This window comes from Equus asinus, chromosome 4 (assembly GCF_041296235.1).
Source record: "Equus asinus isolate D_3611 breed Donkey chromosome 4, EquAss-T2T_v2, whole genome shotgun sequence".
Taxonomy (NCBI): Eukaryota; Metazoa; Chordata; class Mammalia; order Perissodactyla; family Equidae; genus Equus; species Equus asinus.
Genome location: NC_091793.1, coordinates 93,563,226 through 93,580,182, shown reverse-complemented (window position 1 = coordinate 93,580,182; position 16,957 = coordinate 93,563,226). Strand labels below are relative to the sequence as shown.

General features: G+C 34.6%; 1 protein-coding gene across 7 annotated transcripts in view; it reads right to left on the bottom strand.

Annotated features, from left to right (window-relative positions):
- The window catches only part of RIF1 (replication timing regulatory factor 1), a 62,147-nt gene that overhangs the window by 24,904 nt on the left and 20,286 nt on the right, over positions 1-16,957 (bottom strand). For 5 of the 7 annotated variants that reach the window (XM_070507752.1, XM_044768933.2, XM_070507756.1 and 2 more), the window contains exons 11-21: positions 14,954-15,071; positions 14,119-14,292; positions 13,780-13,890; positions 13,287-13,349; positions 12,933-13,033; positions 10,920-11,006; positions 10,236-10,306; positions 9,817-9,997; positions 8,342-8,449; positions 7,827-7,976; positions 1,506-1,605 (exon numbers count right to left, since the gene is read on the bottom strand). In XM_070507752.1, coding sequence (XP_070363853.1) covers positions 1,506-1,605; positions 7,827-7,976; positions 8,342-8,449; positions 9,817-9,997; positions 10,236-10,306; positions 10,920-11,006; positions 12,933-13,033; positions 13,287-13,349; positions 13,780-13,890; positions 14,119-14,292; positions 14,954-15,071 — 1,264 coding nt within the window. The remainder of the gene's footprint in view (positions 1-1,505; positions 1,606-7,826; positions 7,977-8,341; positions 8,450-9,816; positions 9,998-10,235; positions 10,307-10,919; positions 11,007-12,932; positions 13,034-13,286; positions 13,350-13,779; positions 13,891-14,118; positions 14,293-14,953; positions 15,072-16,957) is intronic. The other 2 variants (XM_070507755.1, XM_070507757.1) reach the window with 1 other exon arrangement.

The following is a 16,957-nucleotide window of genomic DNA, read 5'->3' as shown; positions in this document are numbered from 1 at the left end:
TCTCCCAGTTTCCATAAATTTAAACAGCAAGAACACCTCTTACAAGACAAGGAGTGAAAAAGACAAAAGACTTGTAATTGTAGGTTTACGGATCAAAGATAGACTGCATATTCGGTTAATTCTAATTTTGCAGAAGTAACAAAATATGTCAACAAGGGGTTCGTCATCTTGGCTTCATCAAATTTTTCAAAGCCAAGAAGAGGCTTACAAAATAATTTCTAAGATTATTTGTTATACAACCTTTTAATATGGTTATGGTATTTAGAGATAATTTTATTTTTCTGAGTAGGCCCATTCAGCCCAAGAGGGGGGCTGAGATTAAAAATTCAAACACATTTACAACCTATTTCTGTGGCAGTGATGCTGTGATGCTGGGACCTGTAATACATTTTAGGCACTTAACATATTTCTCTATATTAATTATTTAGTACAAACTGAAACACTAAAAAATAAAAAAATAAAAATATTCTATGTTCTAGAAATCTTTACACTAATTCATCAATGATAGATCTTCTTATTAAAGGGAAATTGAGTATGTTCCTAATCTTTAAACAGGAAAAGTACTATCTTTAAACATCAACATTTTTCATTACTGGATGGATGGTTACTTCATATACAGTATGTCCATATAATCACTTGTAGGAAGATTAAATTTCAAAGAATTAATTAGTGATTTAAAACAGCTGCCTATTACAATATAATTGAGAATTAACCAGGACATGTAGTTTTAAAAATCAGACAGCTTATTACTATTTTACTTGTCCAATTTTAACTAAAATGTTAAAAACTGAGCAAAAATTTTTAGAATCATTTTAAATTTCCTGTAAAACCATAACCAATTAACCGCTGTCATGATTTCCTATTCAATTTAATGCCAAGTCAATGATTATTCTCAATCAGGCTACCAAATAAGAACACTTTAACAAATGTCAAAGGTTCTTGTCCAGGGGCCGGCTCAGTGGCACAGTGGTTAAGATCACAAGTCCTGCTTCAGCGGCCCAGGGTTCCCCGGTTTGGATCCAGGTGTGGACTTACACACTACTTGGCAAGCCATGCTGTGGCAGGTGTCCCACATACAAAGTAGAGGAAGATGGGCACGGATATTAGCTCAGTCTTCCTCAGCAAAAAAGGGGGAGACTGGCAGCAGATGTTAGCTCAGGGCTAATGTTCCTCAAAAACAACAAAAAGTTTTTTGTCCCGATAATCCCTTGCACCAGATGGAATAAGTAAAATCACTTGTATTATTATTACTCAGGCAATCTCTAAATAGGATAGTATTTCTCCTTCTGTGTTATAAAAAAAGAGTAAAGATGTTTCCTGAGTAGTGTGTGAGAGAGAGAAAGAGAAAGAGCATGTGAGCTCCCAGCACAGTAACTGACATTGGTTATACAACATGAAAAGTAGGTAAAACGAGGTGGGAAAAACCATTAGGATTTGCGGTGACAACGGTTCAGACAGCCATGCCTATGAAATATTGGGTAAACAAAGGTAAAGAAAATACTTACATTTAACTTTGGGCTGATATTTATTATTATATGGTGAGAAGTCGATGCAATCAACCATTACAGTAATAACATGAATGATTCTATCCAAGAAGAACAAATTCTATGGAAGAATAGGTAAGTATTATATTAGGACCTGTCAACTACTGACATAGTTTTCAAAAATAGTAATAAGCATCAACAAAAAATATTAAGACTTTTACTCTCATATATAACTGTAACAACACACATGTCATAGCTTATACCAAATAAAGGTACATTAAGAATAGGTTATGAATATTTCCCAGTTAACTGCTCTGTGCCAAGTACTACCACTTTTTGTTTCTCAACACTTAGGAAAAGTAATTCAGCTTTAGATGCCCATAAAACTCAGCATACAAACCAACAAACTGAGAAAAGGAAGAGCTAGGTTCATAATTAGATTCTTTATGAAATTCCTCCTTAAAATTACAAGTGTTCAATAAACCCAGCAAAACTAAAACAAAAAATGAAACAGTTGCTAAGCTCCCTCATGCCCTTTGTTCTTCCTCCTCCTGTAATCCAACTGAAATAAAAATAAATCCATAGAAACATCAGAAATTTCTCTGGAAATTTCTTTTAAAGGTTGGGGGCAAGGGAGACTAAAAACAGAACAAAGGAAATCCCAGCAGCACCAAGAGTCAAAGAACACCTCAAAAACAGTGAGCTTTCCTAGCAGAACCTGAGTAACAGAAGACACAGCGAGGGTTCTGAGAAAAAGATCTGATGGTTGTTAAAAAAGCAAATGAGTGATTAAAAGACTAATGAAATTAAAAATCCCTAGAACAGGTGCACTTTCTTCTTACTTTATTCTCCGTTGTCTTCCACTTGTCCACTTCAACAGACTAATTCATGTCTGCCCCCAAACACAGCCTGCCACAACGGGTGTTAAGAGCCAGGAGGAGGAAGATAGTGCCCCTGTTAATCTATGAAGGTCAGCAGATCATCTACACACTTACATTAAAAAAAAAAAGTTTCAGGTGCTTCCTTCTCACTCACAATTACAAGGATTCCTGTAACTAAACATGCTACCAAAGCCAGGAAAACAGGGGTTCTCTCTTGGGTTAGGAAACACACTTCAGCTACCAATATTGTTTAATACTAACCTTTAATGACAAATATGCACAATCATGAGGAGCACCAGTACCATGAAGAAAGTGTGATAAATACCAACACAACTAATCCATGAAGAAAAAGCTAATAACAGAAAGAGAAGAAAACTAATATCCTTAAAGGTAAAACGAAATCATATCCACCTAAAAATACTAAATGTAAAAACAGAACCATTATAAAACACCTCAGCATTTAAACTGCAAAGGAGTTGACAGAGTTAGAAATATCAAGCTCCCAGAAAGCAGTACCAAAACCAAAGCAAAACACAAAGAGATGTAGAGAAAGGAAAGTAAGGGACACAGAAGATAAACCCTAAGGGTCTAAAAACCATCTAAAACGGTACTCAAAAAGGTGGCAAAGGAGCACCAATAAAGCAAGGTAATTTTCCTGAGATGAAGGCACAGCACTTTAGATTAAAAGCATCTATCAAGAACTTAGAACTGAGTAATTTAAAAAGATGTCCCAAGAAACACTCTGGTCAAATATCTAAATTCTGAAGATAAGAGAAAAATCCTGTAACTTTACAGAACAAAAAGGAGGTTAACTAATAATAAGAAGAAAAAACTAGTATCAAACTATGCATTTGCAATAGTAGAAACTGTAACAAATGAACATTTACTTCAAAATCCTGTGATATAAATTTTTGGAACCTAAAAACCATTACTAATCAATTGACTGCATATTGAACAAGAGGATATCAGTCATATACATATAAGTTTGCTGACAATTAGTCCCTTTTTTCCCTTAAAGAATTAATAAATTGGAGGCCAGCCCCATGCCAAGCAGTTAAAGTTCTACATGCTCTGCTTTGGCTACCTAGGTTCTCGGGTTCAGACCTACTCCACTCATCAGCCATGCTGTGGAGGCATCCCACATATAAAACAGAGAAAGACTGGCACAGATGTTAACTCAGGGATAACTTCCTCAAGCAAAAAAAGGGGAAGATTGGCAATGGATGTTAGCTCAGGGTAAATCTTCCTCACACACACAAAAAAAGGAATTAAAATACAGTGAAGCAAAACAAGGAGGAAAAAAATGGAATACAACAAACGAAGCTGAGGGCTGGCCCCACGGCCAAGTGGTTAAGTTCACATGCTCTGCTTCAGTGGCCCAGGTTTTCACTGGTTTGGATCCTGGGCACGGACATGGCATCATTCATCAAGCCATGCTGAGGCGGCACCCCACATGCCACAACTAGAAGGACCCACAACTAAAACTATACAGCTGTGTACCAGGGGGCTTTGGGGAGAAAAAGGAAAAATAAAATCTTTAAAAAAACAAAGCTGAGCAACAAAATAGCTTCAATTTTTTGAAACATATTTATTTTCCAAGCTTTATAGTACTCTCTATAATAATACAGTAACTGTTAACTAAAATTCACATTTTTAAACAAAACCTGAAAGGTGGGCAGTATAAAAATTTGTAGAATAGTGATATCCTATCAATGTCTTCACTTGCTATGGTAGAATGTTATGGATATTCATCCTCAAATTTGAGAGATACAAGTTTTAAGAGTAGTATCTGAAAAAAACCAGGATATATAATATAGAAAACACAAGAAAACTCTAAAGTATAAGGCTTAATTAAAATGTCATCTAATGAGAAAAAACAAAAAAGATGTTAACGATAAGAACACATTCTCTATTTCTTATTATATATGAGAAGATTAAATACTTATTAAAACAGACTCCTATATTTACTTTGATGCTACATAAGACACAGAAAGGTTAAAATAAATTGATAAATATATACACAAAGAAAATCCTAAACCCATACAATAGAATAATACATAACAATAAAAGTCAATGAACTCAGCAAAACACAACACGGATGAACCTTCCAACTATATAACATTGTGCCCAAAAGACACAAAATACGATTTATTCAAAAGAGGGGCAACGCTAAACAAATATATACAGTATAAATATAAAAAATATATATATTTTATATTTATATAAAAATATAAAATATCAAGGATTATCAAAAAAGTCTGAATAGTAGTCTACTCTTTGGGGAGAAGAGGGCATTGTGATTCAAAACACACAGCAGAGTTTGAGGTGCTGATGATACTCTTATTAAATGACCTTGGTGGTAGCTACACAAGTGTTTCATTATAACAATTTGTTAAAGTGCACATAAACTGCTTTATGCAATTTTTTCTATACTACTCAGTAAGTTTTTTTCCAGTAAGTTACTCTCTAAAAAATGACAGAAATTCCCAAAATGGTACATTAATTTCAAATCAGTAAAATTCACGAAAAGGGCAGTCAAGAGGAACTTACTACCATGAAGACATAACAGTCATGAACCTTTATGTATGACAATATAGCATCAAAATAAATAATAAACATGTTTAAATACATCAAATCAAGAGTCAGGTAAACACCTGAATCAAAAGTCTCTTAGAAATGAACAATTATAAAACTACCACAAGAGTTAGAGGATAGATCCCAAAATTAGAAGTTGTATAGAAAATCCTCTCTGATCACAATTATGAAACTAGAAATTAACGATAGAATAGCCATATACACTCATGAACTATTCTCTTAAACGGAAAAGCACCCTTCTAAATAACCCTGTTATAAAGACATCAAAATTAATGTTCTATGACTACTGATAGGAATAATAAGAATAGTGTTAGATGCATATATTGGAAAAGATGAAAAAAGTCAAGCTTTCAGACTTAAGCTAGAAAAATAATCCAGAAAATAAAAACAAAAAGTGTATATATGTAATGATAAGCAAAATTTAAAAATTCATCTTTTCAGACTTTTTAATGCATTTCTAATATTCTTGTTAGAAAATATTGGCACAATTCTGGTTATTTCATATATATATATATATATGTATATTTTGGTGAGGAAGATTGTCGCCAAACTAACATCTGTGACAATATTTTGAACGTGGGACACCACCACAGTATGGTTTGACGAGCAGCGTGTAGGTCTGCACCCAGGATTCAAATCCACAAACCCTGGGCTGCCAAAGCAGAATACGAGAACAGAAGCAGTACGCCACCAGGCCAGCCACTGGTTATTATATTGTGATATGACAGAATCTGTCAAAGTGCTTTAAAGATGTAGCGATGGTCAATAAAATGAAACTAAATGTGAGGCAGCCCTAACAGCCTAGGAGTTAAAGTTTGGTTTGCTCGGCTGTGGCAGCCAGGGTTTGGTACCCAGGTGCAGAACCACACCACTCGTCTGTCAGTAGCCATGATCTGGTGGCACCTCAGGTAGAAGAACTAGAAGGAAGGGCTTACAACTAGAATATACAACTACGTACTGGGGTTTTGGGGAAGGGGGGAAAAAAAGAGGACAACCAGCAACAGATGATCTTTCCCAGTAAAAAAACAAAAAGAAAACAAACAAAACCCTTAAAAATTGGTTTTTTGGTAAGTCTTAAAATAGGTAAGCCTTCAATTATCAAGTCCAACCAAGAAAACGGGAATAAGACTTAAGGACAAAAAAGAACAATATAATTATAGATATGGCATCCTTCTTAAACTATTTAAATTGTTGAAGAACACAGCAAATATTATAACTTTGTAAATCATTCAAGAGCCCAGTATCTCTACAATACAAAAACTGGACAATGAGCAAGTCCAATCTCACTAATGAAGACATATGCAAAAATCTTAGCACACTAACCTGCAATGTTTTAAAAGAATTCCACTGTGACCAAGAAGGGTATTCCAAGGACAAAAGACTGGTTCAACATAAGGAAATTAGCAATAGCTTTTATATACTCCAGCAGCAACCAAGTATGGGGAGGGTGAGGTGAGGAGAGGGATGACAATGACGTGGGCGGGACCATTTATAACTGAAAAATAGCTTTAAAATTACCAAAAATCAAGGAAGTTAGTTAGGTTTACTTCAGAAGAACGAAATACATGAACACAAATATTCCTAGATGGAAAGATTCAACATTATAAAGATGTAGATTTTTTTCCAAATTAATCTACAAATTCAATGTAACCAACTAATGCCAAGCAAACTCTCAACAGGGTATTTTATAAAACCTGACACATTCTAAATTCTTCCAGAAGAGAAAAAAGATATAAGCCTAACCAAGACAATATTTAAAAGGCAAAAACTGAAGGTCAACCTTCTCCATTAACAGTTATAAAGGCATCCAACAAATTCACTGTCTATATGCCAGATAAAAGCCACGGACACACATCAACAAGATGAAACACTCCTAAGCTCACAGAGTGTGGGTGAAGTAACAATGAAGTACACAAATGATTTTGAGATAAGTGCCCAAAAGGAAGTAACAAGTGCTATGACAGAAATTAACAAAACTAATTAAATAAGATCCCTTGGAGAAGGAAGAACAAGCCTCTTGGGCAGCTGTAAGCAGTTCAGATTTTTATTCCAAAAGCAACAGAAAGCTACAGAAGTGTTTTAAGAGTGACCAAAAAAAAGGGAAAAGTGACAAGACCTGGTTTACATTTTTAGTCACCATGACAAATCTTATCGAAACACAATAATCAGAACTGTGCTAGTATTTTGAAAAAGTGGATATTATAAATGCGTTAAAAAATTGAAAAGATGGATTTCTAGCTCTTGATAGATATCTCTATTCTTCTACCATGGGGACCACTATCAGGAGCTAGAAATCCATCTGATTTCAGATGAAAAAACGCATGCATCAGAGTAACAAATACAATGGAATTCAACTGGCAAGAACATTGTATTCACGTACACATGAGTATCAATATGTAAATTATGTGTAAAAACAAAGAAAGAGGTCTATTCTAGAATGATACATACCCAACTACTGACATTGGTTGTCCTTTTTACTGAGTAAGGGAAAGACGAGTAAAAAGGGACCTACACGTTTAAGCCTACAAACTTCCAAAGGATTGACCTTAAAGATCTAACATATAAATATGAGAAAGTAAAGTCCAGGACTGCAAGGTCCCTGTACTGTTAACCTAGAATGGCACAGGCATAAGCAGGTACACAACAGAGAAGTAAAAGTGCATCACTGTTAATGGTCCTGAAACAGGGACGTTAGAATGCAAAGATACAAAATTGTTTCCTAAAGCTGTTACTTGTTTTATATATTTATTTAGTCACATGTCAACTAAAAGCAGTAGTAAGTAAATGATAGTTCACAAATGCTGTCTACATTTACTTGAAAAGAATCCTTTAAATACAAAAAAGGTCACTATCAAGATAAACTCACTGAAAGGCCTTCATCCTCCAAACTGGACATTATCTTGGAAGAAAGTTCCTCACAGCACAAATTCTCTTCTGCAGTTGCCACCAAAGCAGCACAGCGGGCAAATGCTCTATACAGTTCTGCCCAAGTTCTAAGTAAGGTCTTCATGGTGGTCTAACAATAATAAAGAAGAAATTTCAAAATGTATACCTACATATCAAACGTCTAATAAAATACACCTTTAACATTTTAAAAAACACTAACATTTAAGGTGTCATACAAGAGACTAGCGTAGGGTAGTAAGTTTGCCCCCCTCATGGAGTTGTAACTGAAGAATTATTATGATGCCACAGTACCAGCAATTATCAAATGTCAAGAGGAACTTCTATCTTCCTTCACCATTTTCCTTTCCCCAAGCTAATTAAGTCATAAGGTAGTCTTATTTTAGGAAAAATTACTGTAGCAGTTCATTATAAAGGGTAAAATAATATTTTCAGAAAAATGCAAATTCCTCAAGTAAAAATTTGACATTGCCTTACCACTGGAAATTTCTGTACTGAAAAAATATGGTTTATTGGTAAAGTCAGTGCACCATAGATGGCACTAAAATTATGTTCTAAGGCATCACCTTGATTTACTTCATTGGTCTGAAACAAGAAAAATAATGAAATTAGACAAATTACCATCTAACTCTAGTCATAAGTAGTAACACCTTGCTATGCGTAGTAAGTAGAACTGTTTCCTCCAATATTGAGATGGTCAAGAGACGATGAACTCCAAACCTCTGTAACTGAATGTGACTTTATTTGGAAATAGGGTCTTTGCTGATGTAATCAAGTAAAGATGAAGTCATGCTGGATTAGCATGGACCCTAAGCCAGTAACTGGTATCCTTCTAAGAAAAGGGGAATTTGGATAGAGAAGACACACAGAAGAATGCCATGTGAAGATGGAGGCCGAGATTGGAGTGATGCGTCTACAAGCCAAGAAACATCAAGAATTACCAGTGACCACCCAAAGCTAAGAAAGGCAAGCAACAGATTTTCCCTCAGAGCTCCAGGAGAAACCAACCCTGCCAACACTCTCATTTTTGGATTTCTGGCCTCCAGAGCTGTAAGAGAATACATTCCTGTTGTTTAAGCCACCAGGTTGTGGTACTTTGTTACAGCAACCCCGGGAAACAATGCATTGTGCTTAAATCCTAAAACAGAATCCCAGAGGTGACTCCAAAATCTTTTACTATACAAAGAAGGTACTATTCAAGCAAGGAATTACAAAAAGGGCCTCTGCTATAATTGTAACAATGGGAAACTACTTAGGACAGTAAACTTTTTTCTTTCAGAAAAGTATGTTTAATGGTATGTTGGTTTGAGTAGCCAAAATAAGGGCTAGGGCACTATCACATAATAAATTCTTAGGAGTCTTCCCTTTCTTTGAGTTACAGCAGAATATTTCTGAAACAATTATTTCCAATTGAAGACTGATAAAGCAGCTGACGAACCACTAATAATGACAGAACTTGAGCTCCATGCTCTGCCAATATTGCCACTTTAGTTAAGTATTTAAATGTACGATTTACTCAACAGATTACTGATTTAGGGACTACTATATAACTTTGAGATAATCACCAATGTGGCTTTACCATGGGAATCCTACAGATACACAATCTAGTCAAGACGATCATTATTCTTCTCCACAGTACAAACACCGAAAGAATCCAAGACATAAATGAGAATTTCTATGTATCATATGGGAGCCTTCTGGCATTATAATCACTACTGGAGAAAATGGACCTGTTTAGTCCCCATTAAGTTATACTTTTTTGAATAAGGCGGAAATGCAAATGAAAAGAATTCAACTAATCTAAAGAATAGAAAATTTAGCAATTCCACAGGAAAAAATATGTAACATCTTCTATTCAAAGTTCTATTCATTCCCCCATGTGCTCTAACAAGAAGCAAAAGGAAAATATTTCTTAAAGTTGAGGGGAAATATGTAGCAGACTTATATCATACCTGATTAATCAATTCAGTTAATGGGGTGACTATAATACTCCACATTCTCCAAAGATGCTCCTTGTTTTCCAGCTGCTTTGCATTTTGATTAATAACATTTAAAACAGAGTCACTGAAAGCCAGTGGTGAAGTTGGACCAGAAAGAACACAGCCTACAAGTGTTTCCAGATTGAGAAAAAACCTAAAGAAAAAATTGTGAATCATGCATTATCATGTACTTTTTGCCAAAATACATTAATTACACTATTAGAAAATTCTAAAAGTGACTGACAAGGAAACAAGAAATGATGAAATCCAAGTCTCCTTTCAATTTTTTAATTTTTAGAAAATTTATGATATAGCATAACTGAAAAAAATCTGATTCAGCACATAAAGTTTTCAAGATAAAAGACCTAAAGAATGGTTTCAGTTTAAATTACCTTTCATCTTCTACACATTTCAAGAGATTGTTGTTGAAAATTAATTGAATTAAGAACAAAGCAGGAGTTCCCTGAAGAAAGATGGGAGATTGTAGTCAATCTTCTTGTTACATTTGTTTTCTACAGTCAATTATGTGAAATACGATCCTTTTAAGCTTGAGAAATTTCACTTTTGACATTACTTATATGATAAAAATGATAGCAAATTTATTTCCATAAACTGCACACAAAAATGAAGCGCTTTATATGTTAATCATAGCTATTCCATCTATATGAGCAATTGAGGAATGGTGAGTGATTCTAGGTATAAAAAGAACATCAACTTAAAACTTGCTGGACCTATAACCTGCAGATATTAAGTACAATTCACCATAATTAAGCCAATGGTACTAGCTTCCAAAATTCTTAACAGTAACCAGCATTATTATTACGTACAAGCGAATAGAAAACTTTCCTTCTGGAACCCCTTGTTTAATCCAAGAAAACAGTTCCATTAATAGTGCCATATTTAACTCTTTCCATTAATCTATTACTTTGTCTATCACTTTTTTCCTTTAAACCTAATCAGCATATCCAAATCCAATTCTTTCAGAATTTTATAACCTAAGTTTAAGAAAAGGAAATATGATGGAACTTTTCTTTTGTGGCTAATTTCAATCATACCATCACATTTAAGATACTTGCATTAAGAATATCCATATTAGCAACCTGATATGCTGGTGAACCTAATACTTTCTGAGGAAGTCCTTTAATTGTAATTTCCACGAGGACCTAAGAAAGATAAAAGGTTTTATTGTAAAACAGGCACAAAAATAGTACCTTAGTGACAATCTAGCGGTATTAATTACATTTTTAATTTAACAATTTATTATGAGTAATGCTCATTCATGAAAGGTAAATATATTCTCATTAGTTCAAAAGTAGTAACGTTTATATACTTAATGTGAATACATCTGCATTAGTTTACAAAGTTCTAAATACAGAAATATAAAAAAATAAAGTGACAAAATCCTTATTTATCTCCAGGGATAATGCTATAGGTTTAGAATTTATTTTTCTAGACTGCCTAGATTTCCATGTATATAAATAGAAAGAAACATAACTTGTTGAGCTGGCTGTCATATTCTTTTATGCCATTAATGATGATATACTGTGAGGTACTCTAGAACTGATCTTGTTCATCTTAATGTGTTACGGAGTTTTTACATTAATAAATGAAGACACATTCCTAACTGCTATACGGAAGTGCACAGTTTATTCAAACATTTTTCTATTAATGGCCCTTGAGGTTGTTTCTATTTTATAGCACAAAAAGAACTTCTACAATGAATTATGTACTCACTAGTGCCAGAAGCAAATATTTTAAAGGACTGCTAACTAGAAGCTGGGTCTAAGACACGCCTCTCAAATGTGACAAGAGCTTACCAAACAGCTATCCAAAAATATTACTATACTGGCATTAACCTGAACTGTAAAACTTCACGATAGGACAAAAAAGGGTTATGCCAGTGAAAATACGCTTTCACATATTCTCATTTGAAGCAGACACTAATGACAATAGTAAATAGCACTTGTTAACTCATTTCTTTTGTTCCAGGCCGATATTGCTCTGCAAGTATCAACTCATATAATTACAAAGACTACATTCCCTCTTTACAAAGAGGCAAGAGAGTAAAGAAATTGCCCAAGTTCACTCAGCTAATAAATAGCTGGGCTGAGATTCAACCTACTCTGCTCCAGAGCCCTTGCTATTAACCACTATGCTCTACTGTCATCGTAGATATCATTGTCATAGTACATAAAGGAAAGAGACTCAGAAAGAATTTTGGGAGATTATTACAGAAAGTACAGGTGGCACAGTGGTTAAGTTCATGTGCTCCACTTCAGTAGCCCAGGGTTCACGGGTTTGGATCCTGGGTGTGGACCTACGCACTGCCTGTCAAGCCACACTGTGGCAGTGTCCCATATACAAAACAGAGGAAGATAGGCACAGACGTTAGCTCATGGCTAATCTTACTCACCCATAAAGAAAAAAAGTCTGGTGAGCCAGCACACATGGCCAAAGGGTTTTAAAGTTCAGCTCTCTCACCACTTGGGTGGCCTGGGTTCATTTCCCACTCACAGAATCACACCACCTGTGAGTCACCATGCTGTGGCAGGGACTCACATAGAAGAACTAGAAGGACTTACAACTAGAATATACAACTGTGTACAGAGGCTTTAGGGAGGAAAGGGGAAAAAAAGGTATAGCCAATTTGCTTTTTCTTTCTTTACTATATAGAACAAAAATGGTGTTCAATACCAAAATCATTAAATGCAAAAGCTCCAAGAGAGTTAGTAGGTATTTTTTTAAAAGGTACAAACAATTAGTGAAGCTCAGCAATTCTGTCACAAAATTAGTGGTCATCTGCGTTTACTTCAGTTCAAGTTTCATGTCCTTTACCCTATTTTCTCCATATGGCTTATTATTTTTCTTAACGCATTGAAAGATTTTTGTAGTTGCTGTTGTCGTTTACTTCATTAAGGTTTCAAATGACTCTAAGGTCAATGGAATAGCCATTTATTACACGGCTGAATTGCTGATAAATACTTAATATCAAATGTCTACCCGAATCCTGATCTGTGCAAATATCTTCAACGTAAAACGCAATTTCAGAATACAGTACTTAAATTCCAGCATATAGGTGTTATACTTACCAGTGTTTTCGATACAGGAAATACTTCTGACTTCACTATGCTTTCCAAAGATTTTAAAAAGAGAGTCAAAACTTCAGAACCTGGTCTCTCTTTTTTGTTACCTAACAAAAAGCAAAAGGAGGGGTGTAGGTAGTTCTAAACATGTAAGTATTTTAGGGGTGAAAATACAGTATTTTTAAGGGTGAAAATACATACAGTTACAAAAATTTAATGTAACTCAACAGTGTTTTGTTTAAAAGTAAAGTCTGAAAGCTGTGATACTTCAAAAATGATTGTAAAATAAATTTTATATATGAAAGCCAAACAATTTGCTGAGTGCTATAAAGATCATTTGATCAGTGTTATAGTGCTTACCTGATTCAATAACTGACTTCACCAAGCTAATTAGTTCCTTCCAAATAGCACTGACAACTGCATCTGTCAAACAAAATAAAAAGAACTTTAGAATGAAGAAGATGACCATAAAACACTCTCCCTTTCATCTCTGTACTAAAAAAAAAATCTGAGCAATACTTAAATAGCAAACTATTTAATTTTTGAAATTTCTTCTCTTCATTAATTGATAGGTTTTAGAACACAGGAGTTTAGGTGTAGATGCTGGAGCCACAGAGCACAGGTTTGAATCACTTACTATCTGAGTTTGCACAAGTTATTTATGCCTCTGTACAATGAAACTTCCTCACCTGCAAAATGGACTAAACACAAAAGGTTACTGTGAGGATTAAATGAATTACATGTAAAGTGCTTGAAGCACAATCTGACCAATAGGTGGCATGATATAAATATTTGCTTCTTATTTCTTTTTAATCACAGGTTTAAACAAATAAAAAATCTCTCAAATACTTACCAGAAGCATCTTTTCCAACTGCAACAAAGCTATCATGAACAGCAGTGATAAGTGTATTTGCATGCTTGGAAAAAAAAGAAGAGCTGCTGATTAACGGATGTTCGAGTGGTTCTAAAAGAGAAGAAAAGAGACTTATGCAAAACTCAAGCTTTACGAAATAAATTTCTCAATATAAAATTTTGGGCAGTCTGATGTGTTTTCTATTAAAAAGATTTATACTTATTTTATACATAATTAAAAAATATTTTGGCTGGGGGAAAATAACACCTCTCCTCATCCCAAGGCACTGTGTTCTGAACTGTTTTAATAATTGAAATTATCTGAAAAACAATTAAATACCTAAGCTCAATACAAGTTTGTTTTGCTTAGCAAAATTCAAGACTTCTGGACCCAACAAAAAATGAAGCAACATTTCAAGTCCCAAAAGTTGAATAGAGGGGATTGTGGCCATTCCACCAAAATTGGAATTCAAGTTCATCCGGGGAGTTACAGGGGCTCCATATGCCGAGGCACCTTAAAAAAAGAAAAGTTATTTAAGCTTAAATTAGCTATCCCAATGAATATATTTCATTCATTTCTACAAAATATACCTTTAAAAGTAAATAGTTTGTTTCTCAAATAAAAGTTGAGAGTTTCTGTTTAAGGTCCACAAGAGTTCCTAATCTTACTTGGTTAAGACCAAGATTAGTGTCACACATCATGTAAACAAAGACAATTCTCAGGTATCATTCCATACCTGGAAATATTAATATGCAGACATTCTGGAGCCTTAAATAGAAAATTTGACTCAGAATAGCTAACATAAAATAATAAATAGCAAATAACTTTCTTTCAATGGTATACATACTAAGCCACATTTCTTAGATCTGTTAAGGTCTGTTCTTTTTAATAAAAGCCCTAGGATTCTGGTTCTGAAACAAACACAACAGTCTGTAATGTATCTCACACAACGCAGTGGAAAAAAGTTGATCTTTTCCAACAATGTAATTATAGCAGTAAACCTAACAGACACAGGAAAAAAATCATCAAGAATATATAATGGATTTTGTGATAAGAGGGCCAAAATTATGAAGTGCTTTATTTTATGCGAATAACACTGAGCAAAACCTTCACTCAAAGCCTTTTTAGAAAAAGAAAAAAAAAAAAAGAAAAACCAAGTATGTCCACCTCTTACCTTTGTGTACAGGAGTCATAGGGTTTAAACCTGGAGAAGGTGCTACACGAGATGAACTGCCTTGAGCTGAAGCATTAGAATCAATACTTATTGTGCTTTGAATCAGAGGAACACAAACCTATTGAGGTTAAAAAGAAAAAAAGGGCAACGATCTGTAAACTGCACAAATGTCATATTTTCTTCAAGTCTTGCATAATACAGTTAAATTTCTTTAAGAAGCAGTCTAAATTCTTTTGATATGTTGAATTTTATTGGCTATTTCGATGCACAGGCTAAAAACTGAAATTTGGAAAAATGAAATTTTTATTACAACTGTATTTGCCCTAAATGTATACTATCTATAAATTTCAGTTCTAAATCCCAGACAGAAAATTATACACAAGCAATTTTGCAAATAACATCTACCTGAGTTCGAATGCTATTGGTAGACAGACTTGTTTTAACTTTAAAAAAAATTTTTTTTTTGAGGAAGAGTGGCCCTCAGCTAACATCTATTGCGAATCATCCTCTTTTTGCTTGAGGAAGACTGCCACTAACATCTACGCCAATCTTCCTCTATTTTATGCAGGACGCTGCCACAGCATGGCTTGAGGAGCAGTGCTAGGTCTGCACCCAGGATCCAAATCTGTGAACCCCAGGCCACTTAAGTTGCAGCATGTGAACTTAACCACTACGCCGCCAGGCTGGCCTGTTTTAAACTTTTTAAAAACACACCCTAAGAAAATAGGAACTAAGACAACTTCAAGCTCATTTCTAAGATTAATCCAGTATCAGTCAAATCTATCCAATGAATAAATTACACTAATGAATGTGTGGGACAACTGGGTAAGATTAGCCTACTAGGACCTTATAATGGTAGAATCTAGAAAAATTATGATCCAAATTACATATTACTATCAATGACCACTTTCACTTAGTCATGTTCTATCAAGTTTAAAAGCCTTAAAATATTAACTAAAACTTTAAAAAGAACTTGCTAAAATATTCAAGTATATTTATTATAAGTCCTCCTTTACAAGAACATTCACTGCAATGCAGTTATTTATACAGACTAGAAGACAAGGACTACAGATCCAAAAGTAAAATATACAGTCAGGTGCCATATAATGATGTTTTGGTCAACGACAGACCACATATATGACAGTGGTTCCATAAGATTAGTACCATACAGATTAGGTGTATAGTAGACTATATCATCTATGTTTGTGTTATAAGTACACTGTACAATGTTTGCACAACAATGAAACTGCCTAACGATGCATTTCCCAGAACTGATTCCTAGTGTTAAGTGATGCATGACTATACTCCAAAATCCAAGATAAGCAATAAAGAAATGAAAAAGATAAATGCGGAGCCGGCCTGGTGGCATAGTGGTTAAGTTCACACACTCCACTTCACTAAGCCTAGGGTTCGCCAGTTCTGATCCTGGGCGTGGACCTAGCACCGCTTGTCAAGCCATGCTGATGTGGCATCCCACACAGAAGAACTAGAAAGACCTACAACTATGTACTGGGGCTTTGGGGAAGAAAAGAAAAAAAGAGGAAGACTGGCAACAGATGTTAGCTCAGGGCCAATCTTCCTTAACAACAACAAAAAGCATACCTTAAAAAAAAAAAAAGATAAAAGTTACCAGAGCTATCTTTTTTTACTTAACTGTAAAAAAATTCAGAAACCAAGGATGGATTAATTGTGAAGACAAAGAGGTATGAGTAAGATTGAGTCTTACAGTGAAATGCCAGGAAGGATATAGAAATTTAAAGGAATTTGTAAACTCATTTGTAACAATAACTGAAAAGCTATGATGGGAATAAAATGGTTATCACTATGCAGGCTAGAAAAGAACATACAAAAAATAAGAATTAATCCAACTTTATATCTACCCAGTGTTGCACCTGATTCCTGTATCAGTAATGGTGACTCTACATTCAATTATAAGAACAGATATTTGAGAGTACACTGATTGAACAAGCTTTAGCAGCTCCGTGTCACACAACTGGAGAACAC